This window comes from Juglans microcarpa x Juglans regia, chromosome 5S (genome assembly GCF_004785595.1).
Source record: "Juglans microcarpa x Juglans regia isolate MS1-56 chromosome 5S, Jm3101_v1.0, whole genome shotgun sequence".
NCBI classification, from domain to species: domain Eukaryota; kingdom Viridiplantae; phylum Streptophyta; class Magnoliopsida; order Fagales; family Juglandaceae; genus Juglans; species Juglans microcarpa x Juglans regia.
Window position 1 is genome coordinate 1,007,128 of NC_054603.1, and position 26,453 is coordinate 1,033,580.

A 26,453-nucleotide genomic window follows, 5' to 3' on the forward strand; every position below is an offset into this window, starting at 1 on the left:
CAATTCTAGAGGATAGTCGTTGCATACTCCTTTTGAAAAAAATAGATAAATCCAAAACCCACATAAAAAAATTATTTTTTTTAACAGTACCCCTCACTTTTTTTCAAAAGAAATATGCGAAGACTGCATATTCCAAAACTATATATAGTATTACCCTTACCAATATACCAGCCAGAGAGTTAAGAGGCAAAATTTATGACTCTCGGGTTGACTTGAAAAAAGCAATCTCATATGTAATTTACGCCTAAAATGGAAGACTTGGGCGACTGAGTTTACTTGAATTCTTCTACCGACATTCTGTTGTCGACTTCCAAATATTCAAGTAAAACAATAATTAGTTCTGGAGGTATATCACATACAAAAGCTTTACAAAAAGAACCCGAAGTTGGGGGATCGGGAATAAAGCAAAAGAAAGAGTTGATTAAACAGCCTTGTGAAGATATACATCCAACATATTTTTACATGGTGAATAATTTAGTATCTCTGCAGATTTATCGCACCGTAATTTTGATACTTGTTATAACATAAATGATCACACGAGTACACAGCCAGTTTGATGGTTATATTACCAATCGTCTTCTAAGCTAGCACGGTGGAAACACATGACAGTGCAAACGAATATGAAGAAGGAGGTGAACTCGATAAGCATAGCTCCTGTCTGAATCATTTGTGCATGCCTAAGGATAATAGGGATGGCCATGCTACCCACAGCTGATGCTCCAGTCAAAAACTTGGCAGCATCAATCCAACTGATTATCAAATAGACAAACAAACAGAGAGTAGAGCATTAAAACGGCTCGAGTGTCAGTGTGTATATCAATGTTTCACACAATTCAAATCAATATATAGTTAACATGAAGAAAACAAATTCATATGTTGAATGAGTTTAGATTAAGGAATACTAACCCCCCACCGTCTCGGCTAGTCAGAAACTGAGTGGAACCACCTCCAAAAAATAAGCAGGGCATAGGTACCAATACATACATGAGAGCTGCAGGTAAAATAAGTTTGTAAGAAGTTAATAATATTACTAACGAAAAGCTATTAGGGTCCCACCAGGTAGGATACAGGAAAATAAATTCACATCATCGCTCTTCAAAATGTGATCTAAACATATTTGATGACCAACTAATTGCAATACCCTTAACAGCAACTAACCTGATAACATTGGCCACCAATTGTTGTATACAGCACACGCCTATCAACAGGGGAAAAAAGTAATAAATAAACAAATTATCAGAGGGAATTCATTTGGCATAAAATGCTCAAGGCATTTCTCTGATTGTAGGATTTACTCTCCAGTTTGGTGATACATCATTGTTTTTTATGACGAGGAATCCTAGAGACCATGCAAATGCACTAACATCATTCTTGCAAGAATGACTTTGAATATGAGATGATATGTAACTTCAATTAAACATTTTGAATGGATCACGGGTAATGTACTCAACATTTACATCAAAATGTACATATTAACTAGTTTGTCAGAAAGACAAGGTTGAAGAACCAACAATATTCACATCCTTCAAATCTTTTCTAGTTATGGAATCCAGGCTAAAAAGGACATGGGTCTTTCACCGAATACCCAAAACAGAGAACAAAAGAAAAAGGAAATACCAAATCTAACTCGATGCCAAATCCATAGTTCCTCAAGCCATGAATAGAAATTAACAAGGATAGAAACGCCCTATATATAATTGTCATATAGGAATGCTCTATAACAAGGATAGTGAGTTTTAATATCACTAAACTTCTTGTCTTTTAACTGAATTTATATATTTTTCATATTGTACATCTAACAGAATTCAAGGATACCATTTTGCATGAACATGCATCAATTAATATCAGAATTCAACCCTGATGAAGCTCAAGAAAATAGACAAGGGAGTTTATAAGTACCTCCTACATTGTTTATATTACTCTAATCCTTTGATTTTTTTTCGTTACAATTCACAAAATCAAAATTTTATTATTACATACAGTTACATGTATTATGTCCTCCATACTGGGATAAGGGTTGCCCTTTCTGTGCCCGTATCCTATCTTCTATTAGTAAGTACTCAAGGATTTTATTGAAAAATGCAAAAGGAGTAGCCCAATTAGTGGGAAGTATGCAAGAGGAACACATAACTAGAAATAGAAAATAAAATAAGAGAATCATGAAATCTTAGCCCATTAAAATCTATAGCATATGATCAAAAGAAAAAACTATTGAAAAAGAGAGTTTAAAACTCCTCCACCGTCTGCTTGTGATCCTCTAAATTTATATTCTTTCTCCTCTAAATACACCACAGTAGATAGATAAGGATTACATACTGCTTCAATTTGTGGGCAGCCATATATCCTCTTCAATTGGCAAAAAGGTCTACTGTTGTAATGACCCAATGATAGTTTAAGCCACATATGAACTTACTCCAAAATTAGTAGTCAATATTACAACTGGAACTCCTTGAAAATCATTATATAGCCCAGTTCCTAATAAAGGAACCACGTGTAACTTCACACTCAATGAACCAGTATACTCATTCACCTCTATCATGCTTCTCTCACTCAATATGAGGCTTAGTGAGTGCGGCATCACAACTATTCTTTTGGACATAACCTATGCCAATCCAACTCAACCGGGAAAGTTATTCCAAAAGGCACTGATCATAACCTCATATTGAAATATCATACATACAAAACAAACAGGAGGAAAATATAGAGGCAATACGCTTCGCATGTCAAACAACTGTAGGGGTTATCAAACCCCATTTTATTTTATGCGATTAACAAATAAGCTATGACTATTCACCCCCAAAAAAAAAAAAACAAAAACACGATATTGTTACAAACGGTGAGTTATGAAAACATACCAGGATCTGAAGCAAGATGCTAGCGGAAAACATAAAAGCAAGCCCAGCAAGTCTGCATAGAAACAAGTGGAAAATAATAAGTTTAATTTACTTAACTGCGTACGGGGCCAAAATCACAGAATTAAGATTTCCAACTCACACTGCATAGAACAGGAACCATTCAGCAATCCAAGCGCATCCAGCACCGCAACGAGAAATGATTAGTGTCATGATAATCAATGCATATCAAGAAACTATTAGTAGCTTCAAAACTATTAATATCCGTTGCGTTAACTACCACATAGTTTCGCTCGTCCAGGTCAGAAATAATTAGTGCTTTGAAACCCTAGTCCAATCCTTTTTTGCTAAGCCCGCCCAGACCCGCGATAATTATCTTAAACAAAAATTCTATGAAGTGAGAATCGTACCTTCGATGGTCATCGCCATTGTCAGAAGAGGAAAGCACTCGAATTCGCCCAGGGAAGAGATGCGATAACGGAAACGGGTTCTGCGACCTACCTTGTATGGTTACTTTTACTGCCGGTTTGTCAAATCCAGTAACTGTTCTGTATACTTTCCTCCGTCTCATTTACAATTTATCAAAAAAAAAAAAAAAACAATTTATTTTCCAGTCAATCAATAAAATTGATATATCTCTTTCAAAAAAATAAAAAATAATGAAATTGATATGTCATTCGAAATATACTGATCAAAAAACAAATTAATATATCATATAAATAATTTCAATTTTATATAACTATCTTCTATTAAAATAAAATAAAAAATTATAGATATATCATTTTTCTTGCATAAAATTATCTCATGAAACCGTCTTTCAATGTAATATTTGACAACTTTAAAAAAAATAATAATAATATTTGACAACAAAGTTTATCCCGCCCATATTTAGTATTAAATATCATGAGACTGTATACGCAAATTATCTAAAGAGTTTTGTTATAGGAGTACGTAAAAATGATTGTACATATAAATTTTGTTTATTATATATTATCATTCAAGATTTAGGAGTTGTTTAGGAATAGGTTTTAACTCATCTCATTTTATCTTATTTTATCTTATTTTCTTTCCAAATATCACTCAAATATAAATACTTTTTAATTTTTAATTTTTAATTTTTTTATCTAATCATTACAACTTTTCTAAACTTCTAAACAAAACACAAAAAATAATTCAATTTTTTTAAATTTTAAAATAAAAATAATAGTAAAAAATAATATTGTAAGTTAATAATCTTTTTTCTCTCTCTCATTTATCGAAATTCAATAAAATATCACAATTCAAATAATTTCACTACTATTTACAGATCATTTAACTATTATTTACATATTTTTCATCTCATCTCATTCTTTAAGTATCTTTTCAAATTCTCTAAAATATTTACATGAATTCTAAGATTTAATGTAGAAAAAAAAAACATACACATAAAGTGGACTTGTTAATATTTATAACTATCAAATGAATTTATTGACTAGCTATAAATAATTGATGGATGCTACTCACCATTCTACACTACACATTTTACATATTTTAAAATTATTTTTTATTTTATTATTATTAAACTAATTGAATTATTATACTTGTCATCCATATATTATATATTTATTATAGAAAAAAAAATTATAATAAATATGATATGTGACATGTGAAAATGATAAATAGAATTATTTTTACCAATAAAAAGTGTAAAGCGCACGCGTCACGAGTGCTTTCCTCTTCACAAATTTGTCCATATTTTCTAACAACAAATCAAATATTATAAACATTCTTATCATGCAAGTTCAAGTCCAAGCTTTAATTCTTTCCAAAAAAAAAAAAAAAGTCCAAGCTTTAATAAGATGGCATCATCATTTGCAGAGGCTGAAACTTTTATTAACCCAAAAATTTGTAGAGAGAGAGTTTTCAATCCCATGAAATCTTATTGAGCTAAGCTGTTTATTTCCTTCGAAAATAAGCGAAGAAAAGCCGCACATTGCTTTATGTGGCGTCAAGGACGGTTGTAGTAGCTAAAAAGAAAAGAAAGACGCATGCTTGTTGTAAGTTTCTGGTGTAAATAGAAGTGATATGGAAATACTTGATCAGAAAAATCGAGCTGATATGAGAGAAAAATTGAGTTAATGAGAAAAATCGAATTGATGAGAGAGAGAGCTAATGAGAGCGAAAAACGACCCGAAAAGCGAGAGATAGAGAGAGTTGATGAGAGAGCGCTAATGAGAGAACTGATAAGAGAGGACGTGTGAGTTTAGAAGAAGAGTAAACATTTCATTTTAAATCTGACGTGGTATATAGACAATTGTATGCCAATTATATCTAAAGACTGTATATAGAAAAACTTAAAAAAAAATTGTATTCATTAGTCTTACACTACATATATATTGAAAAAAATAAATTATTCTACTGAGTAAGTATGTAATATAGAACTACGAAGTAGAATAACAAAAAAAAATATAGTTTTTTGAAACATACATGAATGACGTGGCAGTACTATAGTTTTTTTATTGTAAGTTTTATATGCAACTTAATTTACTAGGGATGTGAGCAGGACAAACTCTATTATTAATAGAAAAATGATAAACACACAATACTTTACATAATACTTTATATAATAATATTTTAAAAGAAAGATATTTTTATAAAATATCTTATAAAACTAACATCATTTTACAAAAATATCTTTATTTTATAATATATATTGTAAAATATGTTATAAAATGTGTTGTGTAAATATCTATACTCTTATTAATAATATGCGTTATTGTATACTTACATTTTTATTTATAATATTTATTTAGTTATTTTTTAGTAAAAAAATAAAATTTTCTTAAATACAATTACATTTTCACGTCGGTTATGATTTTTAAGCACTAGGAGTTGAAATTAGCGGAAAATAAAACTTTTAAAAATTAAAATAAAAACTACTCTTAACATCAACGAACCAAACATGACCGTAGCTTTCCTTTGTACCCGACGTTGTAAATAACGGACGGAACGTCAGGGTCCCGGACCTTCTGGGCCTCTCGGGTTTTCGGGACACATCGTAGCACTTCGTCGGAGGGAGGGTGAGGACGTCTCCACTCTCTCAGACAAACTTCACTCTCTCCGTGCCGACAAAGATAAACTTGAACCCTGCTCCGACTCTAATCATGTGCCTCCATTACTCGAAGAAGCTACCTCATCGACCTTGACTGTAAGCGCCGAATCCCTAATCTTTCGCTCAATTCTCGCTCTCCCTTTGCTCTAATTGAATCCCATTTCTTATATTTTCCTAATATTTAACCCGCTATACTAATGTGCTATCGTGCTTTTAGTGCTAGTTTGTTACTTTTATTTGTTCACTTGTGTTTTTTTAAAATTAATTTTTACTTGTTTATTTATCTTGACCAGTCTGTGTTGGAGAATTTAGCTAGCTAATAGAATGAAGCCTCTGATCCTGCTGTAGCTTAGGATTTGTACGCGTTCTAGCAATGTTACGAATGTCGATGTAGTGTTTTGATCGAACTGAATTACTTATCGAAACAGGAAAAAAGTTTGATCGAACTGAAGTGAGTGTATTGTTTTTTACTTTAAAAGTTCGAAATGTTGGGTTGCAACTTACCTATCAAAAAATACTGGGTTGTGACTTGGTTTATTTTATGAAAGATAAAATTTTCGCATTTATGGTTTGAACTAAATTGTGGAGAATAAATGTTGCTTGTGTATGATGCTTTAACTTCAGGTAAAGTGAGTTTGTTGCTGTGCTTGAATGGCGTGGCCTGAAAAAGCTGTTGGTAATGGGGGAGAGAGGGACACAATACGAGATAATGATTTCTTGAACGGATCACAGCTGTCTCCCAGTAATGGTGACTCTCCTGTAGATGCTGCTTCGGTGCACAAGAGGTTCGAAGGGAAAGATGCCATTTCTTATGCTAACATTCTTCGATCAAGGAACAAGTTCGTTGAGGCTCTTGCTCTTTACGATGGTGTGTTAGAGAAAGACAGCAGCAACGTGGAAGCACACATTGGCAAAGGGATATGCCTCCAAATGCAGAACATGCCAAAGCTTGCGTTTAACAGTTTTACTGAGGCGATCAAATTGGACCCACAGAATGCTTGCGCCCTCACATACTGCGGTATTGTGTACAAAGACGAGGGTTGTCTAGCAGAGGCTGCTGAGGTATAGTCACTTCTTTTATGGTAACGAAATAGACCCTTTTTTTCTGGGGCCAGGGGAGTAAATAACAGAGATTCTTTTTTGATCAGTGAAAGTAAAACTTTATTGGTAGGAAAATAACCTAAGTACACATGAAGTATACACTAATAATGGAGACTATTTTGCAGTATTACTATCTGTGTGCAACAAAGTTTCATTTTATGGGTGTGATGTGGTTGAATGACGTGCAACATTTTGGTTGTAGCAGATACACATGGATCCATATTTCTATCATCTCCCCCACTGTATTTTTCAACAAAGAAAAAGTTAGTTTTGCTTGAATACTATTGTAACGATCATTTGTAAATTGTTGGCTATGCATTCCTTGTGCTACATTGATGATTCTTCCTTGTTCTCTGCCTTGTGACCCTTGATAGTGTCTTATGTTATTGATGCTTGCACAAGTCGCCTCCCTAGATGTTCCAATTTTCCTGCTGTGGATCAAAAACCCACTATTTTCCTTCGATAGTCATTGTCGTTCTTCACCACATCAATGGGCCTAGAGTTTCTCTTGACTGCATCTTTCTCTGTTCATCTGCTGTTGTATGATTTATTATTAAGATCATTATCCACAGGCCATTGACATGAACTGTTGTCTATGTACATAGTAGGGGTAGATGACCATTGTGCATCAAACTTGCGCTGAACAGGGCTAGGGCTTTTAGGCATCCACATCCTGATCATCAAATTTTTATCTAAATTTTAGCTAAAAATCATCTTTCTCTATTTTAACTGCTCATCTTTTCAAAACTTCCTACATCCCACTCCCTATTCTTTCTCTATTCTATTAAAATAATCTTTCTTTATTCTTTATTTATTATTTTTACTTTTACTTTTACTTTTCTTTACAATCAACTACTCACTAATAAAATATTAATACAATTAAGTCTGGGGAGCTATAGTTGTTGAACAAATTTAGGGAACAACTGTTGAAAGCTTAAACTTATTTCTTATTTTAGGCAGCCGGATGTGGGACGATTTTACAAAGGTTACTCACTTTTCCTCATATTTTGGCAACTTGATGCTTATACAGATCTGGATACTACTGCTCTTAGGTGTCATGATTCTAGATGAGCTCAAGCCATCATCAGCTTGACCTTTTTGACCCATATATCAGTTTTTAATGTAATTTCTTGTGCATACAAGTTTTAGTGGTCATACTGATGGCCCCATAAGTAAAGGGTGGAGGGTTAAGGTTGAGGGTTTAATTTTTTATGGTCGGTAATCAGTAATCCTTTGTTTAGGTCCGGGTAAAGAGTTGAGTTTACCTATTAAAAGTAGAAAAAAAGGATTGGTGGTTACTTTATTTTGAACTAGACACACATTGCACTTTTGAGTAATCATTGAAAAAGTACACTATTAGCCATTTACTGAATTCTGTTTCTAGACTCGATCAATTTGATTTTGTGCAGTCATATCAGAAGTCTTTGAGAGCGGACCCCTCATACAAACTAGCTGCAGAATGCCTAGCCATTGTATTAACAGATCTTGGAACCAGCTTAAAGCTTGCTGGAAGTGTTCAAGAGGGGATTCAGAAGTACTATGAAGCTCTCAAAATAGATCCGCACTATGCGGTAATTTCATTTTATTATTTCTTCACACTTTCTGATGCTGTCTGCTTCTCCTTTCAACACATAACCCAAGAATATATTCTTATACACTTTGATACATACAGCCTGCATATTATAATCTTGGAGTTGTCTATTCTGAGATGATGCAATTTGATGTGGCCCTTAATTGCTATGAGAAGGCTGCATTAGAGAGGCCCATGTATGCTGAAGCATATTGCAACATGGGTGTCATTTACAAAAATCGTGGTGAATTAGAGTCAGCTATTGCTTGTTATGAGAGGTAATTTTCCAGTAACTTAAAAAAAAAGGTGTTATCATGTATATATATATATTTTTGATAAATACAATCTTATTGTGTACTTGGGTACTTGGGTGTTATCATGTATCATGTATATACTTCTTGTGTACTTGTTCTGCCTATTACTTGATCAATACAATCTTATTTTACCTATAAAAAAAACGAGGTTATTTGCCAGTAAGCTTTCTGGCTTGCTGGTTGCTGGGACTTGAATTTTATTTTTTCAGTCTTTTCAGATCTAAGTTGAACATAGCACGTGATTTCTTTATTTTCTCTACACAGGTTTTTCTGTGCTGATGTTATGTGTCCTTGCTTGCTCTCCTGTATCAGGTGTCTAGCTGTTTCACCAAACTTTGAGATTGCAAAGAACAATATGGCAATAGCCCTGACAGATTTAGGAACGAAGGTGGTTTCTCATCCCGATTTAACTTATTGACTTGTCTTTTCATGACTCATGTGCTGTGCTAGTAACCATCAGCTCTAAAAGCTTAAGCTATCACAAAGTGCGTTGCCAATGTATATTAAATTGACAGATATCCTTTTTTTTTTTAATAAGAAGAAAACTTTATTGATAGAAAACGGCATAGCCCAAGTACACAGGAAGTATAAATGGAATACAACTTGTAACCATCAAGCACTAGTGATGGTTACAAGCAAATTAGGCTTGCCTAGTCATACCAAACTCAAGGACCTTTTAGATACAGGGCTTTGATAAGTTGTTGGAAAGGATCATTCCTTAAGACTAAATTGTTAACTTTACATTGGCTGGGGTGCTATTCCTAATAGCTCTTTATTGAGGCTTATCTCAAAAGTGTGTACATGTTTTCTCCATGGCTTAGAATTTCTCAAGACTTTTCTTTGGGCTTCTGCCAGTGTTTTTAATGGAGCCAATTTTCATGTCATTTTTTTTAATTTTTAATTTTTATATATATGAGTAAACGGTAGTATTAATAAGGATATGCATAACCTAAGTACACAAGAAGGTATACAAGAGATAAGACCTATCTAGGTTGCTATAGAAGAAACAAGAAAATCATGTACATTTAGGCCATTAAAATCTACAGCTATAGCCCAAAGAATAAGTTGCGGAAAAATAAAGCTCGAAACTCCTTTAGTGTCCGCTCCTTGTCTTCGAATGTCCGCTCGTTATGCTCTTGCCATATGCACCACATAATGCAGGTAGGGACCGTCTTCCACACAGCTTTGATTTGTGGAGCACCACCCGGCATCACCCAAATGGCCAATAACTCAAGCACTGTAGCAGGCATCACCCAGTTTAACCCTATTCGATTGAACACTTCGCTCCACACGGCTCTAGCTGTCTCACAATGTAGCAAGAGGTGATCCACTGTCTCGCCAACTTTCTTGCACATACAACACTAGTTTGAGATAATTACTCGGAGCTTTCGCAAATTATCGATAGTCAAAATCTTACTCAGGGCCTCTGTCCAAAAGAAGAAGAGTGCTTTGGGAGGCGCCTTACTCGTCCACAGTCTTCTCCATACGAAATGAGTATTTGGTAGAAGTGTAAGAGACTTATAAAAGGAGCGAACCGAGAAAGTACCCTTACCTGCAGGTGTCCACCACAGCTTATTGTTGCACAATCCATTCATCTTCATAGAGTACACTAGGCTGAAAAAAGCCTTGAAACTGTTTATTTCTCAATCTTGGACTGCTCTACTAAAGTTGACATTCCATTAGACTTGGTCCCCTGAATGAACCATGAGGTTCGCCACCGAAGTTTCTTGATCACATGCCACTCGAAAACAGATGGGCAAGAGTCCTTTAAAGCCTCCTCCCACACCAAATGTCCTGCCAAAATATTATATGAGTACCCTCCCCCACCATAAATTTACTATGGCGAGTAAACACCCCCCACCCTCGTCTTATTTGCTTTCAAACCCCCACACCATAGGACCCATTCCCCTCTCTAGTACACCAACCCCCCCATAAACTGCCATGTTTGCAATCAACCACTAATTTCCAGAGGGCTTCCGATTCCATATTGTGTCTCCAAAGCCATTTCCCAAAAATTGTCCGATTAAATGTTCTCAAGTTCTTATCCCCACACCTGACGGAATTGGTATGCACACCTTATCCCAGCTGACTAGGTGAAACTTGAATTCATCCCCCATCTCACTCCATAAAAAAAACGATTAGTTTTTCAATTAGCGTCGCCACGTAAGCTGGAATTGGAAATACAGACAGAAAATAAGTTGGTAAGTTAGAGAGAGTATTCTTGATAAGAGCCACCCGGCTTCCTTTCGACAAATACATTCTGTTCTATCCTGCCAATATTCATTCTATTTTCTCAATAACTATATCCCAAATAGATAAGGCCTGTGATGCAGTCCCCAACGGTAATCCCAACTATGTCATAGGAAGAGAAGCGACCTTACAACCAAGTGTGTTGGCCAATTGTCGAGTAGTATTGACGTTCCCAACTGGCACTAACTCTGATTTATCGAAATTCACTCTCAAACCTGACGCTGCTTCGAAGTATAGAAAAAACGCTTTCAGTGCCCTAAGTTGGTCTTGCTCTGCCTTGCAAAAAATTAGTGTCATCTGCAAATAGTAAGTAGGAAACTAAGATAAGGCCCCTATTCGGATCACCCACTGAAAATCCAGCCATAAAACTGTTGCTAACCACAGCCGATAACATCCTACTCAGTGCCTCCATGATGACAAAAAAAAGAAGAGAGAACAGGGGATCTCACTGTCTTAGGCCTTGAGAGCTATTGAAAAAACCCTCAGGGCTGCCATTGATCATAAATGAGAATCTTGCCGTTGAAATGCACCATCTGATCCACATACACCATTTCTCCCCAAAGCCACATCTCTTCAATAATTAAAAGAGGAAGTCCTGGTTACATGATCATATGCCTTTTCCATATCTAGCTTACAGATAATCCCTGTAATACCAGACTTTAATCTACTATCCAGACATTCATTGGCTATTAGGATAGAATCCAGGATTTGGCGACCCCTTACAAAAGCATTTTGTGGCTTTGAAATTATCTTACCTATGACCACTCCTAGCTTGTTTGCAAGCACTTTGGAAATGATTTTGTATACCCCGTTTATGAGTCTAATGGGCCTAAAGTCCTTCACTTCCGATGCTTTGGTCTTCTTCGGGATCGAAGCAATAAAAGTAACATTCAGGCTTTTCTCGAACTTCCTAGCCAAGAATAATTCTTGGAACACATTCATAATGTCCTCTTTCACTACCTCTCAACATGTTTGAAAAAACTCCATCGAAAAGCCGTCTGGACTTGGTGCTTTATCTTTCACCATTCTTCTGACTACATCATATACCTCCTATTCTTCAAAAGATCTTTCCAACCAAGATGTTGTTTGTGGCTCAATAGAATCAAAATCGAGTCCATCTAATTTTGGCCTCCAACTCTCTCCTTCTGTAAATAAATGTTCAAAGAAACTCACCACATGTTCTCGGATCACAGGAGCCTCCGTGCAGTCTCTACCATTGATTTTCAACATCTCAATGGTATTATTTCTCCTATGAGAATTAGCCACTCTATGGAAGAATTTTGTACTTCGATCCCCTTCTTTCGACCAAAGTGCTCTTGACCTCTGTCGCCAAAAGATCTCCTCTAAAGATAATACTCTTTCCAACTCTGAGGCTAGCTCTGCCTTTCGTGAGACTTTCTCTGAGGTGAGGACTCTATCTTCAGTAATCCTTTCAAGATTCTGTAATTCCTTCATCATGGTTTTCTTTTGCTCCCCTATGTCACCAAATGTTTGAAAATTTCAAAGCTTTAAATCATTCTTTAAAGTTTTTAGTTTGCCTGCAAGAATATGAGAGGGGGTACCATGGAACTGATAAGATGACCACCAATGCCTTACCCTGTCCATGAAGCCTTCGTTTTTAAGCCACATGTTTTCAAACTTAAAATAGCGGCGACCTCCTTGAATACCGCCTCCATCTCTTTTGACATACTCCGGATAATGACTTTCCCAATTCAGCGATATTAGGAATCTGTCCTGCTGAGACCACGTCTGACTATTAGACCAGGTAAAGGGACCACCTATTAATGGGAGATCCACCAAGTTCAAGTAAAAAATGCAATCTGAAAAATCTGTCATGGCTGGGCGTAGACAACTGTCTCCAAATCTTTCGCTAGGGAACCTTATTAACTTAAAATCACCACCTATGCACTAAGGGAGGTCCCACCAACTATGTATTCCAGCAAGTTCTTCCCATAAACGACTTCTGATGTTGTCAACATTCGGTCCATATATACCTACAAAAGCCCACAAGAAATTATCCTCCACCATCTTAAAGGAACAGGCCACTGTGTATTCCCCTACAAACTTCATTTTCTACACCATCCTTTTATCCCATATTACAAGAATACCACCCGATGCTCCATTTGAAGGCAGATAAACCCAATCTACATACGGGCAACTCCACACACTTCTCACTAGTTTTCTGGTCACTAATTTCATCTTGGTTTCTTGTAAACAAACAATATCCGCCTTCCATTCCGAAGCAAATTTCTTATGTGAAGACACTTATTACCCTCATTCAGCCTGTGCACGTTCTAAGACACAATTTTCGGCTTCATAAAGAAACAACAGTACCCTTCCCTTTGGACCTATCATGGCTTGAGCTACCCTCATTCAATGACTAGTTAAGTCTTTTAAGCTCCCGTTGTTTCTTGGATCCGGCTTTCTTGGATTGAGAATGACCCACCTAAATGGCCGTGAGAAGGGCCATAAATGCTCTTCGTAACCCACACACTCCATTTCCACAACATGTTGGATGTCCTTTACCTTTTTGAGCACCTAGTCAAAGATCTCGAATTCATTTGGTAACAGACAATTTAGTGGGAATGGATCCCTTTCACCAGCATCTCGCTCCCCCCCCCCCCCTAACAGGTTACGTCCTTCCCATTCGACCACAGTACCCACGTTGATCTCCACATTATCAGAGAGATGGGTAATCGCATGGGTGTCAGGAACCAAAACTACATCATCACTAACCTCTGTGAGCCTTTGAGGTAGCCCCATGACACTGTCCTCCACGAAATCCAAACTCCTCTCGTCCCAACCTTCGATAACACCTCAAGATACTCAATAGAAGCAAATGAAGCCTCCATCTGGGAAAGTGTTGTTTCCATGTTGAATATCGACAGGTTCTGTGTGCAGAACTCTGGGAATAAAGTTGGCGGTGGCAGTATTTCTTCTTTTTCCTCACGTGTGATGGTAATATCTGCTCCACCATTGCTGTCGGAGCTGCTTGGACCACCGGCACAGGGCCCACCACTGAACGTGGTGCTTCCGGTACTTTCTTCGGCACGGTTGTAGAGTTACCGTTGGCGGTGGGTCGTGGGTCTCCCTCCTTATGGATTCTCCAAGTGGTATTATGCCTAAAGGGCTGGGGCCTTGTAATTACAGGTTGGGCCTTATAATTAACGGGCTCATTGCATTCCAAGTTTTCCGGCTTAAGCCCCATCAGCCGATTATCCCTTGAGTTCCCCACAAGCTAAGGCCTAACATTTGTGAGCTCATGCCCATTTGTCTGAGGTCTAGCACTAATTTGCTCAGCACCCCCATCCAGGCCCACACAGAGCCCATTACTGTCTAAGCCCATCTCCTTCCTTATTAACCAGTCTATTTTGTTTTGCAGGTCTTCTAGTTGAGCCTTAGCTTCCAACAAGAATTTCAGAGTCTCCCCCTCTACCACGTCACCTACTTGTCTGCTACCACCACCTTGCCACTGTACAGGACGCAACTCTCTGTCAGAGCCATGTCCTATAGTCACGCCTCTCTATCCTAGTATGTCGTCGTTCCCATTCTGAGACACGGGTCTACTCCACCATCAGTGCCTCCCTGTAGGAATGGTGTTGTGACTGAGCAGTGGCCACCTTCCTCTTCGTTTTTCCGTCGCTGTGGGTGCTTCCTTCCCGGACTGTGGTGTAAAAATCTCTTTTTTCTTCCTTTGAGCACGCTTCCATGGCCTTAGCCGGCCATTGCACCGATGAAGGTCCTAGAACCACCTTAGCCACCACCCTCCAACTCCTCTCTATAATAACCAAACTGCACCCCCCTCCCCCCCCCCCCCCCCCCCCCCTCTCTCTCTCACAAGAGTAAAATATTTAGAGTCTATGTGATACCCCATAAGATATGGATAAGGGTAGGTGGTGTATGGGATCCCACATTGCTTGGGAAGGAGAATTTCTTGCTCTTTATAAGGTTCCAATGAGACTCCAATTGTATCATTAACTAGTCCTTTTGGAGTATAGGCCATGTGGTTTGGGTCTTCCATTGGGGCGTTACTAATGGCATCAGAGACTATCCCAACTAGAAATGTGGGACTTGAGCCGTGCCACTTATAATGGATAGGCCCGACGAGAACGTCGGGAATTTAAGGGGGGTAGATTGTGATACCCCATAAAATATGGATAAGGGTAGATGGTGTATGAGATCCCACATTTCTTGGGAAGGAGAATTTCTTGCTCTTTATAAGGTTCTATTGGGGCTCCAATTGTATCATTGAGTAATCCTTTTGGAGTATAGGCCATGTGGTTTGGGCCTTCCATTGGGGCGTTACAGTCTATGACCAACTCCTTAGAGAGACCCATTTTGCTCACTCCCATAAAACTCCCATCACCTTCCATCTTGAATAGCTTTGTAAACAGAAGCAGAAAAAGGGAAAACCAAAACTGTTCGCAAGGAAATGAACTTTTTAAATGGATGAATAGAGTCCTCATGACTTTTTTTGTATCACTTTCTAGTTCCTAACTTGTAACTAGCTCTTTTTTTATGTATACTTCCTGTGTACTTGGGCTATGCCTATTTACTCGTTTCAATAAAATTTTATTTTACTTAAAAAAAGAATGTCTCAAGACAATGGGTACCATAAGTTGTGGCGTAGTGCCATCAGCATATACTTGTCAATGTTGAGATCAACATCTTGCAAGACTCTAGAACCTCTTCCATTACGAGGTCATTTCAAATTTCTTCACTTCAACATTGCATTTCGTATCACTTGCCATTTCCTTTTTCCTGCTCAAATGAGATTGTTTCGTTTTATTTAGGCAATAATGGTAAAATTATTCAAAAAGAAAAAAGTCCTTAACGGTAAGCGTTCTGATTAAGCACTCCCAAGGAGTTTTGTTTTTAGATTTATGTTCTTTTAATGTGTTATTTGACCTTCAAATAGATTATATGTTGGAAAATATTTGTTCATAGGTTTCTGTTTTCTTTTATTAGTAACTGTTAAGTTATTATCTGTATAAATTTAGCTTTGGATTGTCTTTTTAGGTTAAATTGGAGGGAGACATTAATCAAGGTGTGGCATATTACAAGAAGGCTTTGTATTATAATTGGCACTATGCTGATGCTATGTATAATCTCGGGGTTGCTTATGGGGAAATGCTTAAGTTTGATATGGTAAGTGACTCTTGGGGGTAAACTACGTTCTCTTTATCTCTACACGCAGCCTAATTGTCCATTTATTTTGTTATATTTACTGCAGTCATTGGAAAATTTGAATCCTATAATCAATTTATACTTGTGTAGGCTATTGTCTTCTATGAACTTGCTTTCCATTTCAACCCCCAATGTGCGGAGGCATGCAACAATCTAGGAGTAATATACAAAGATCGAGACAACCTTGATAAAGCTGTGGAGTGCTATCAGGCATTTTTCAATACTTGTGCAAGATGCCTCTTTTTTTCTCCCCCTCACCCTTACTCACGCCGATCTCCATGCATAAAGTGCTTGCCTTTATCATCAACATCCTTGGCATTATCCTCATTATTTATGATCATTTGCAGTTGGCTCTGTCGATCAAACCTAACTTTTCACAATCTTTGAACAATATTGGTGTGGTTTATACTGTCCAGGTTTGGTTTGAACGTTTCCATATGAATGATGTGTAAACTGTGCATAGTCTGAGATAGTCACATATCTTCTTTTCTATTTGACAGGGTAAAATGGATATTGCAGCAAGCTTGATCGAGAAAGCCATCATCGCAAATCCCACATATGCAGAGGCATATAATAATTTAGGTCTCTCTCTTTCTGTATGTCTCTCTTTTGTTTTTTATTACTGAAACCCTTTCACTTACATCTCACCCTTGAAAATGTGCTTGATTTCATAAAGTTCATTTCCCTTTGCATGAAAGTGTCAGTTAAATCATGTTAGAAATGTTGCCACTTTTAGGTTTTTGCATGCTCTCTTGTATACTTTCTACATACTTGGGTTGCACCTTTGCAGTTACATTTTATTAGTGTAAAAGATGGTTTCTACATGCTGAGAGAATGAATTTTTTAGGTCTAATGACCTGAGCGGCATATTACTTCGAAAATTTAGCTTTGGGCACTGTAATTTCTTTTTGGCTTAATTATAAGAATCACTCTACTTAATCAAATATAAATACATATATATATATATATATACACAAGAATCATTCTCAACTAAGAAATAAGGTAGTCTATGCCGGTTTGGTTACCTTAACCCATCAACAAATTCATGACGTCTTTATGATTTTGGAAGACCAAAACTGGGTAATAGCCTTTTCCCGTCAAGAATTAGTATAATATATCCTGATCCATCTATATATAGATCGAGAAGGTAAATATGAAAATGGGGATGCTTACTGAGAGCTGGAGGATCTGAGGGGCAGTAACTCGATTGTATGATGATGGACGTAAGTGCTGCTTACAGCTTCCATATAGATTCAAAAGCCTCTCCTCTGAGTATAAGGATGGTAAGAATCAAGTTAGGCCAGGCTGATGCCGTGCATAATGAACTTAAAAAATGATCAGTGTAGATTGAATTTCTTAAAAAATTGAAATGTAGAGTATGATACCAAGGTTTGTCACGGTGACTTTTAGCGTGTTGGAGTTTCTAGACACATTCGTTATTTTGGTTAGGGTACCTTGTTACCTGCCTTTTATTGTACTTATCAAAAGAAAAAAACAGCTTGTTACCTGCCTTTTTTTCTGCTTCACTTTCTTTCAGATTTTCTTTCAAGGCAGGTTTTGTTTATATCTTTTTACTAAAATCACATGGAAGCTTCTATTATAGATTCCCTCCGTTAGTATTTCTGTTGTAAGTTCATTCCTCTGCATCTTTCTATGTAGGGGTTCTTTACAGAGATGCTGGCAATATATCTCTTGCTATTGATGCATATGAGCAATGCCTTAAGATAGATCCCGACTCTCGAAATGCAGGACAGGTATGATTATTCTTGAGCTCCTGGGCATGTGAGGTACTTGTTGAGTGTTGTCAGTAATTGGGATTGTTATTGCTTTAAAATTTTCATCACATAAAAAGTATCATTTGGAGTGGTTTGATTACTAAATTCTTTAGTTAATAATTAAAAAGTATTGATGGGCACCAACAGTTCATATCAAGTATTTAATGCCTGTGGAGGGGGGAGGGGGAAGTTGTGGGACGACTCCATGTGAATGCCTTTGTGTTGTTTCTTTGTTAGATTTGTCCTCTTTTTCCCCAAATATTTTTTGGACCCCCTTGTTGAACAATGTTGTTGATATATCTATGTTTGTTTTTTCCTGACAGAATCGATTGCTTGCGATGAATTACATAAATGAAGGACATGATGATAAACTTTTTGAGGCTCACAGGTTTCAGCCATCTCTAATCAACTATCATGCATTTGCTCTTCATTATTTGATATCTAAGTCAAACTTAGATTAATGCATTTTAAATTTATGGTATTAATGAGTTGTTTTCAGGAGCACGCTAAGATAATTTATTTCCTGCATTCACAGAAATGTTTTACCAATTTATATATCATCATTCTTTGCTACAATATCTTACTTAACTTCTGGTGTTTTGGGATTTTTTTTTTTATGTTGTTTTCTGGTCTTGGGCGGATGCTCAATCGGGTGGGAAGCATCTGTTTCATGTTTTACTAATCAAACAAGTTTTGTTGGTAGTATCCTGTTCAATAGTCAAGTTGTCCTATGATATGCAAAGAAGTCTTTAGAGGGTATAAGCATTCATAAAATATGACGAACTTGTTCTAGAAGAGTGCAACTGTGTATTTTTTATGGGTTGCCAGATGCATCTTGCGTATCTATACTTCTACCTCCTTACTTTCTCTATTTAGGTGGATACAAAACAAGTGCATGGTTGGTATAATGAATTTGTTAAGCTTGGTGTGCTAATGCAGATATCTACTGGCTGTTAGAATACTTTTCTAGATCCCCTTTTGCCCCTACTTTTCTGGCAACTTGTGTAATTTTGTATTCCTCTATTGTCTCCTTTTTCTCTTTCCAATCTAGTTTTTCATTTAAAACTGATATAGAGAGGCCTGTTTTTTCCTCCTTTTGCAGAGAATTGAATCTAGAGATCCATCTCAACTGACATATTTTAGAATTGAGTTTATTTTCTTAAAAGTATTTTGTATTTCTGGAAAGTCTATTTATTTTGTTGTGTGCATGTGTCGGAGCAACTTATATTGATTTTGACTTGTGCTGTTTGGGTCAAGGTAAGTGTTCTCAAACCTAAACTTGATCTTTCCATATTTTCTTTTCACTAGTTTCAACTTTAACCAGAAGTCTAGTTTGAAATGACAAGGCAAAATATTTGTTAGTTTTCAAATTAAACCAAGGAACTTTAAAAATCTTATGTTGAATTCATCTGTTTGGACTAATACGGATGCAATTTACTGTGCAAGATGGATCATTTAACCTATATGAAAATTTCAGCTGGAGGTTTTGGAGACTTATCAATGAATGGCATAAGGGCTCACACCATCTGGTTTAGGATAAAGAACCTTACTTTAAGCTTGCAAGTGATAGTTCCTTATCTTGTTCAATTGCATATCTTTTATACTAGCTCGTGGGCATCCCACACATAGCCCCTAATCTATGTTCTGTTTCACAATTTAAGGTTGCCTGAGCATTAATGTGTTCTCTAGCACAGGATGCATTCAGAAAGTTTTAGCTTTCCCCAGTTTCATCTAGATTGAAATGTCTACATGCAGGGACTGGGGTAAGCGCTTTATGTGGTTATATTCACAGTACACATCGTGGGAGAATCTGAAGGATCCGGAAAGGCCGCTTGTGATTGGATATGTATCTCCCGATTTTTTTACTCATTCTGTGTCATACTTTATAGAAGCCCCCCTTGTCCATTATGACAATGAAAATTTCAAGTTGGTTGTTTATTCAGCAGTTGTGAAGGTATTATATTCAGACATAAAAAGCCCAAACTATTTGTAGTGCTATGCCTGCTGTTGTGATGTTTTACTATCTTTTACATTTTTGTTTGCTTTGAATTCCCATATCCACTTGGAAGCCCAAAGAAGATTTCGACTGGGTATTCAGTTGCCAAATATTGCATGAAGAATTTGTTATTTCATTTTTATTCAGAAGGTTTGCTTGTTTTCAAGCTAAAAAAAGCTTATTTTGAAAACTAGAGGCACCATCAGCAGCTGCTGCAATCTTTCCTGCAGTTGTCACCGCTACAGCAGTGCTGCCTCCATCATCATAATGTTCAACACTTGGACTAGCCATGAACTACCCCCCTTTAAAAAAAAAAAAAGATACCTTTAATTTCCTTGGTATTTTATTTATTTATTTTAGAGTGGCTTTGGAATTGCTTTTAATTATACTTGCCCTTAAGTTTCTGAATTTTTTAGTTTTCCTGTAACTTAATGTTGGTTTGACTCTATGTAAGTGAGTATGCATTTGTATACATATACATTTTTTAAAATTGAGTGGATTCTTCAATGTGTATACCGCGTACTTGTTTCCATGATTCAAATATAAGATTTTCCTCGTACTGTCTGGATTTGATTTTTAAATGATTTTACAGGCAGATGCAAAAACTATTAAGTTTAAGGAGAAAGTCATAAAAAAGGGTGGGATATGGAGAGATGTATATGGTATTGATGAAAAGAAGGTGGCAAGCATGGTTAGAGAAGATAAAGTTGACATCTTGGTAGAACTTACTGGTCATACGGCTAACAATAAATTGGGAATGATGGCTTGTCGGCCTGCACCTGTTCAGGTATGTTAGAGGCTATTGTCTCTTTTTTGTTTTCTAAATTACCTGTGATTTTTGCTGAAAATATTTTCTTATCATATACTCCAATTTAAATTAAAGCTATTTGTATATCATTATGATGTTAATTGTATTTAAGGAGCTCAATTGATTGAATTTTTTAAAGAACTCCTCTGCAGAATTGATGCCGAGTATTGCTGTCTTATCAGTATCATGCAACTCCAAATGTAGGGGCTTGCTTATTTTGACGATTGTTAAAAAGGGATTGCTTCATACTGTTTTCTGTCTGATTATTCGTGCATTATTAGTATATTACTTTAGAGAATGGCAAGCATTGACGGCCCATGGTGTCATGCCCTTCAACTTATTCAAAAGTTTTGTATCTTTACTGAGTGGAAGGATGTTGGAAGGATGTATTATGGATATGTGACCATGGTTTGCATCGGTGGTATGATGTTCTTTATATATTCTGCTGTTGCTGAGTTTGTAGGTGACTTGGATTGGCTACCCAAATACAACTGGTTTGCCTACAATTGATTACAGAATTACTGATTCATTGGCAGACCCTCCTGATACAGAGCAGAAGTACATCTTCTTTTGACATTCTGTGCATTAAGTAATGTGCTAAGGTTGATCTTAGTGGTGTATTATATTCAAACTTTTTCTATTTACGGAACTGTTATTATGGCAGGTATGTTGAGGAGTTAGTTCGATTACCAGAATGTTTCCTTTGTTATACGCCTTCCCCCGAGGCTGGGCCAGTGTCCACAACTCCTGCACTTTCCAATGGATTTATTACATTTGGTAGCTTCAATAATCTAGCTAAGGTATTTGTTAATTGAAATAAGATAACTGAATTACTTGGAACTGTGAATCAAATGAAGACCAACCGTATTTATTTCTTTTGATTTTATGCATGTCTTCCTTTTGTCCTTCATCAGATTACACCTAAGGTGTTGCAAGTTTGGGCAAGGATTCTATGTGCTGTACCAAATTCTCGCCTTGTGGTAAAATGTAAGCCTTTTTGTTGTGATAGTGTAAGAAAGAGATTTCTTCTAACACTGGAGCAACTGGGATTAGAACCTCTACGTGTTGATCTTCTGCCACTGATTCTTCTTAACCATGATCACATGCAAGCATATTCTCTGATGGACATCAGGTAAAATTCAACATGCATTCCTTGAACTTCTAAGTCTGGTGAAAGAAACTTAATTCTTATTTGTTCACATTTTGCTATCTGTAGAAACTAGAGATTTTATCTTCCATCACTAATCATTATTGCTTTTTTTCCCCAACAGTAATAATGTAACTCATGCACCTCAATAGGATTGAACTCATGACGTCACCATATACCCCTTGTTTTGGCCTGGATTGGCTTTAATTTGTTTTTATCTTAGTGACTGCATCCAATACCTGCCAAGATTTGACCAGAGTGCCTCTCCAGGATGCCTTGAATGTGAATTTTTTTTTAAGTGTGAGACAAAGTGAGTGCAGAAGGGAGTGATTTGATAGTAACAAGTATTCTAGACTTTCAGTTGGTTGTGCTTGGGGTGGATGGTGTTCTAATGAGATACATGATCATAAGAGATGGGCTTATGGGAGAATATCAAAAGAGAGTGGGGGTGTTTTATGGTCATACTAGACTTGATGTGGTTGACAGCTCTAGGACTAGATTTTGACGTGATTTATGGTGTGGTAGCAATGCCCTTAAGAAAGCTTTCTCGGAGGTGTACAGTATTGCACGTACGCATGAGGATTCTGTTGCTGATATTGGAGTTCTCTAGTGGCTCTTCTTAATGGAATCATAATTTGTTTTTCAGAGCAGTCCATGACTAAGAGGTTGATGCCTTCAAAGAGTTTTTCAACCTTTTGTATTCTACTAGATTGCGTCTTGGAGGTGCAGACAAAATGCTTTGGGCTCCTGCCAAGAAAGGGAAGTTCATTGTCTGATCTTTTTATAAGGCCCTTATACTTTAAGTCGGTAACCCATTTCCTTAGAGAAAAACTTGGTGGACCAAGGCACCCTAAGAGCAGTTTTTTCCCCTGGACAGCCACCCTAGGAAAAACCCTGACCATGGACAATAAATAGGTAGTGCATGTCTTGAATGGGAAAGCATTCAAAATGTATGAAGTCTAATACATCTGTTTCTGCTTCTCTTTCTGATTTAGTGCACTCTTATGTCTGGGGTCCTGCTTGATGGTGGAAGTACACTACATATGATATTCATTCTGGCCCTTACTAACTCTTCGCTGGGTTGTACAAGGAGCATGCCCTTGATTCTATTCTTTCTCATTCACCCGGTAGTGAAGGGTTTGGATCAAGAATTCCAGATGGATGGGGGTAGGGTATTAGTACATCTGCCACATGATTTAAATGTGGGAATTTGTTACTCTATATTCCTTATCAGTGAACTGGAAATAGTGCATAGGTATGTTCTGTGTGGGCAGGAAGAGGAATCTCTTAACCATCTCTTCTTTTCCTGTTATTGTAACAGATTAAGTGTTGCATGTGCAAAAAAGAGTGGGTAATATGTAAACGATCTTTTCCTTCATTGTGAGATTGCCATTACATTGTGTAATGATGTTTTCAATCAAGTTGGCTTGGCTTGGCTTATGGTCAGAAGTATAGTAGATCTCTTTGTCAATTGGAGAGGGTTATATGGCAGTCCACAAATTGCAATAGTGTGGAAGATGTTCCCCTTTGTCTAGTTGGTGTATTTGGAGGGAAACGGATGATAGACATTTTGAGGATCATGAGTGAAATCTCCACTTTCTTTTTGATGCTTTGCTTCTTGTATATTTAGGCTATGCCTTTTGCAATTTTTTTTTTTTTTTAGTAAAATCTCCACTTATTTATAAGGAAAAAAGTTCTTGTGGCTTCTCCTATGCATCCTGTTTATAGATTCTTACACATTCTCTGTATGCAGTTTGGATACTTTTCCCTATGCTGGAACGACTACAACATGCGAATCTTTGTACATGGGTGTCCCTTGTATCACTATGGCTGGTTCAGTGCATGCTCACAATGTTGGTGTGAGTCTTCTCGGCAAAGTTGGTGAGGAAGTTCCCTATCACACTTTGATTAATATGCATCTAGTGTCTTGTCTTTTTCGTGTTCTCAAACATTACTGTGGTATATTTAAACATCTGTGGGCAAGTTGTATGGGTAGGAAGGAGAGCACAAAGATAAAATTGTCTTTTCATTCCCTTACAGTCATCCCCAAGATTTTAAATGTAGATATCTTCTAAAGATCTAATTCTTGGTAGTCCAAAGCACAAAAATGCCACGTGTCAACTATTCAACTCATTAGTCGGGGCATAAATATCAATATTGTAATTTAATGAAAAAAGAATAACAGTGCAAGCTGGCTAGTTCAGGTTTTCAGCCTTTTGGTATTGCAATAACAGTGGTGACTGTATTTGTTGTTTCTTTCGGTATATTTTTATTCTGACCTCCCAATTAAAGTGAGCTTCTCCCTGATGTGATTTAGGTTTGGGACATCTTATTGCCAAAAATGAAGATGAATATGTCCAATTGGCACTGCAGTTGGCCTCTGACATAACAGCACTCTCAAATTTGAGGATGTCTCTCCGTGGCCTTATGTCCAAGTCTCCTGTATGTGATGGAACAAACTTTACCCATGGTCTTGAATCAGCATACCGAAACATGTGGCACAGATACTGCAAAGGTGACGTGCCATCTTTAAGGCACATGAAAATGCTAGAACAGCCAGTGGTTGCTGAAGAATCATCTATTAAAATTTCAGAACCAACAAAGAATACAAATTCAAGGGAAAGCCCTCCTGGACGTGTCAAGATCAATGGCTTTACTCCGCCTCCACCATCACTGCCTAATGTGCCCACTTCTGAAGAAAACGGTGGTCAGTTGATTCAAAACATCAAATCAGGCAAGCCAAGATGAACTTGAGTTTAATAGACGTTGCATATGATCTGTGGTATCTACCGTTTGAAACTGCATTACCCTAGTCGGGGTTGAACTCCCATGGTGTATAATTTTAGTTGGCTGCTGCTACTGAAACTGAGGCTGGTGGTAACTGTTGCGGCAACCCAGGGGCAATCCTTGCATAGGATGACATTTTTTGGGGAGAGAATTCTGGCAATAGCCCTTAATTTTTACTTTTATTTTCTCCTGTGCAAGAACTAGATATAGAGAAAGGAAAGAGGTGAAGATGCTATTAGCTTCTACTCTTATCTAGCTGAATGACATTTTTTAACCTGAACTATAGGAACTAATGTGGTGGCTTGTATATTGTGAAGAAAGTTTTTGTTTATGTTTTATGCATGGCATGCTTATCTGATTACGGATGCCATTATATATAGGTATGCATAAGTAAACTCGAGTTCACTTTCGTGAACGTGATCTGGAAAAGAAAAACACCTACCCGAATTCGATCTACCAATTGTTTTCAACGAGTCCAACTTTTATATGTACTTTTGTACTGTTGAGTAGTCTTTTTTCGTTGAAACTCAACCCAACACGAATTTGGAAAGCCCTGGAAATGCTGGTGCATGGGAGAGGTTGAGTCTTAAAGGATGAAGCAAAAACTTTACCCAAGGCATGTTATCCTTGGACCTTGCTTATCTAAAAACTCTTGAGAAGAAAAGGGCATTGTTTCCTTTTTCATTTCTTTATCTTTTTTTCCTTTCTCCATTTTTCAATAATCGTGAAGTGTGCAATTATCGTGCAGTCGTTTTGAAAAAAAATGAGATCTACTATTAAAAAATTAATATTTTTTCATGTAAATCTTATATTTTTTTATTTTTTTAAAAATGATTATACGTCGTTTATACACTCACGATTGTAACAATCATTTCTCTTTTACCAGATCATCAAATTCCTTAAAATTTATCTTATTTCTTCTAAGGTACCTATTTTAATGTCATCGTACCTTTTTATTATCTGAGTTGTGCGCCTCGGATCAGTAACTTCAAGAAAACAATAAACATTTGTACTTTCTTTCTTTCTTTTTGGGTCTATTGATCTTTGAAGGAAATCTGCCAGGGCTTAGTCATAATATCATGAAACGTATTGTTAAAATAAAAAAAAACAAAGCACTCGATTTTTGGCTGGCCTTTAGGCGTAACCTTTCATCTTATCTCATGTAATCATTACAATTTTTTTAAATTCTTACATAAAATATAATAAACAATTCAACTTTTTTAAATTTCAAAACAAAAATAATATTATAACAATATTTTATCTAAACTCCATATAACTAAATGAGAATAGTGTACGGATATTAGAATTTTTTTTTTTCCTCTTCCTTCAATAGTGTGGCTTTACCCGAAACAAATAAGAATAACGGGTGAAGTGGGTTGGGAATTAAGATCATCCGGACATTCACTGTTGGATTAGGGAGACTCTGCGTGGATTAGTTGGCTGATTGGGAGAGAATAAGAAACTTCTTAGATTCAATAGATCATTGGCAATTTTGATTTAAATAAACGAATAATGCTGCCATTTATAGTATATTTTTTCATCCCTTATCATATCGGAAAATGCAATACATTAATT

The 26,453-nt window shown here is 36.7% G+C and overlaps 2 protein-coding genes across 6 annotated transcripts; one reads left to right on the plus strand and one right to left on the minus strand.

The window, feature by feature from the left end:
- Nucleotides 1-400: 400 nt before the first annotated feature.
- On the minus strand, nt 401-3,419 carry LOC121268318 (vacuolar protein sorting-associated protein 55 homolog). Of its 2 annotated transcripts, none has more exons than XM_041172534.1 (5): nt 3,263-3,419; nt 2,856-2,907; nt 1,159-1,198; nt 907-991; nt 401-749 (listed from the first exon to the last, which is right to left on the minus strand). In XM_041172534.1, the coding sequence occupies exons 2-5, from the start codon at nt 2,886-2,888 to the stop codon at nt 566-568; spliced, it is 342 nt and encodes a 113-aa protein (XP_041028468.1). In that variant the 5' UTR covers nt 2,889-2,907; nt 3,263-3,419; the 3' UTR covers nt 401-565. The 2 variants fall into 2 exon arrangements, with proteins under 2 accessions (XP_041028468.1, XP_041028469.1); XM_041172535.1 differs by having other exon boundaries at nt 2,995-3,372.
- A 2,360-nt stretch (nt 3,420-5,779) lies between these two features.
- Nucleotides 5,780-25,236, plus strand: LOC121267466 (probable UDP-N-acetylglucosamine--peptide N-acetylglucosaminyltransferase SPINDLY). Of its 4 annotated transcripts, none has more exons than XR_005941009.1 (19): nt 5,780-6,039; nt 6,568-7,005; nt 8,454-8,615; nt 8,717-8,892; nt 9,241-9,316; nt 16,198-16,326; nt 16,456-16,575; nt 16,713-16,781; nt 16,866-16,947; nt 18,025-18,119; nt 18,464-18,528; nt 19,896-20,094; nt 20,729-20,923; nt 21,408-21,502; nt 21,609-21,744; nt 21,859-22,076; nt 23,845-23,968; nt 24,409-24,606; nt 24,685-24,809. XR_005941009.1 is itself a non-coding variant. In XM_041171331.1 (19 exons), the coding sequence occupies exons 2-19, from the start codon at nt 6,595-6,597 to the stop codon at nt 24,837-24,839; spliced, it is 2,709 nt and encodes a 902-aa protein (XP_041027265.1). In that variant the 5' UTR covers nt 5,780-6,039; nt 6,568-6,594; the 3' UTR covers nt 24,840-25,236. The 4 variants fall into 4 exon arrangements, 3 of the variants coding, with proteins under 3 accessions (XP_041027265.1, XP_041027266.1, XP_041027264.1); XM_041171331.1 differs by having other exon boundaries at nt 23,845-23,972; nt 24,685-25,236; XM_041171332.1 differs by having other exon boundaries at nt 24,409-24,699.
- Nucleotides 25,237-26,453: the final 1,217 nt, after the last annotated feature.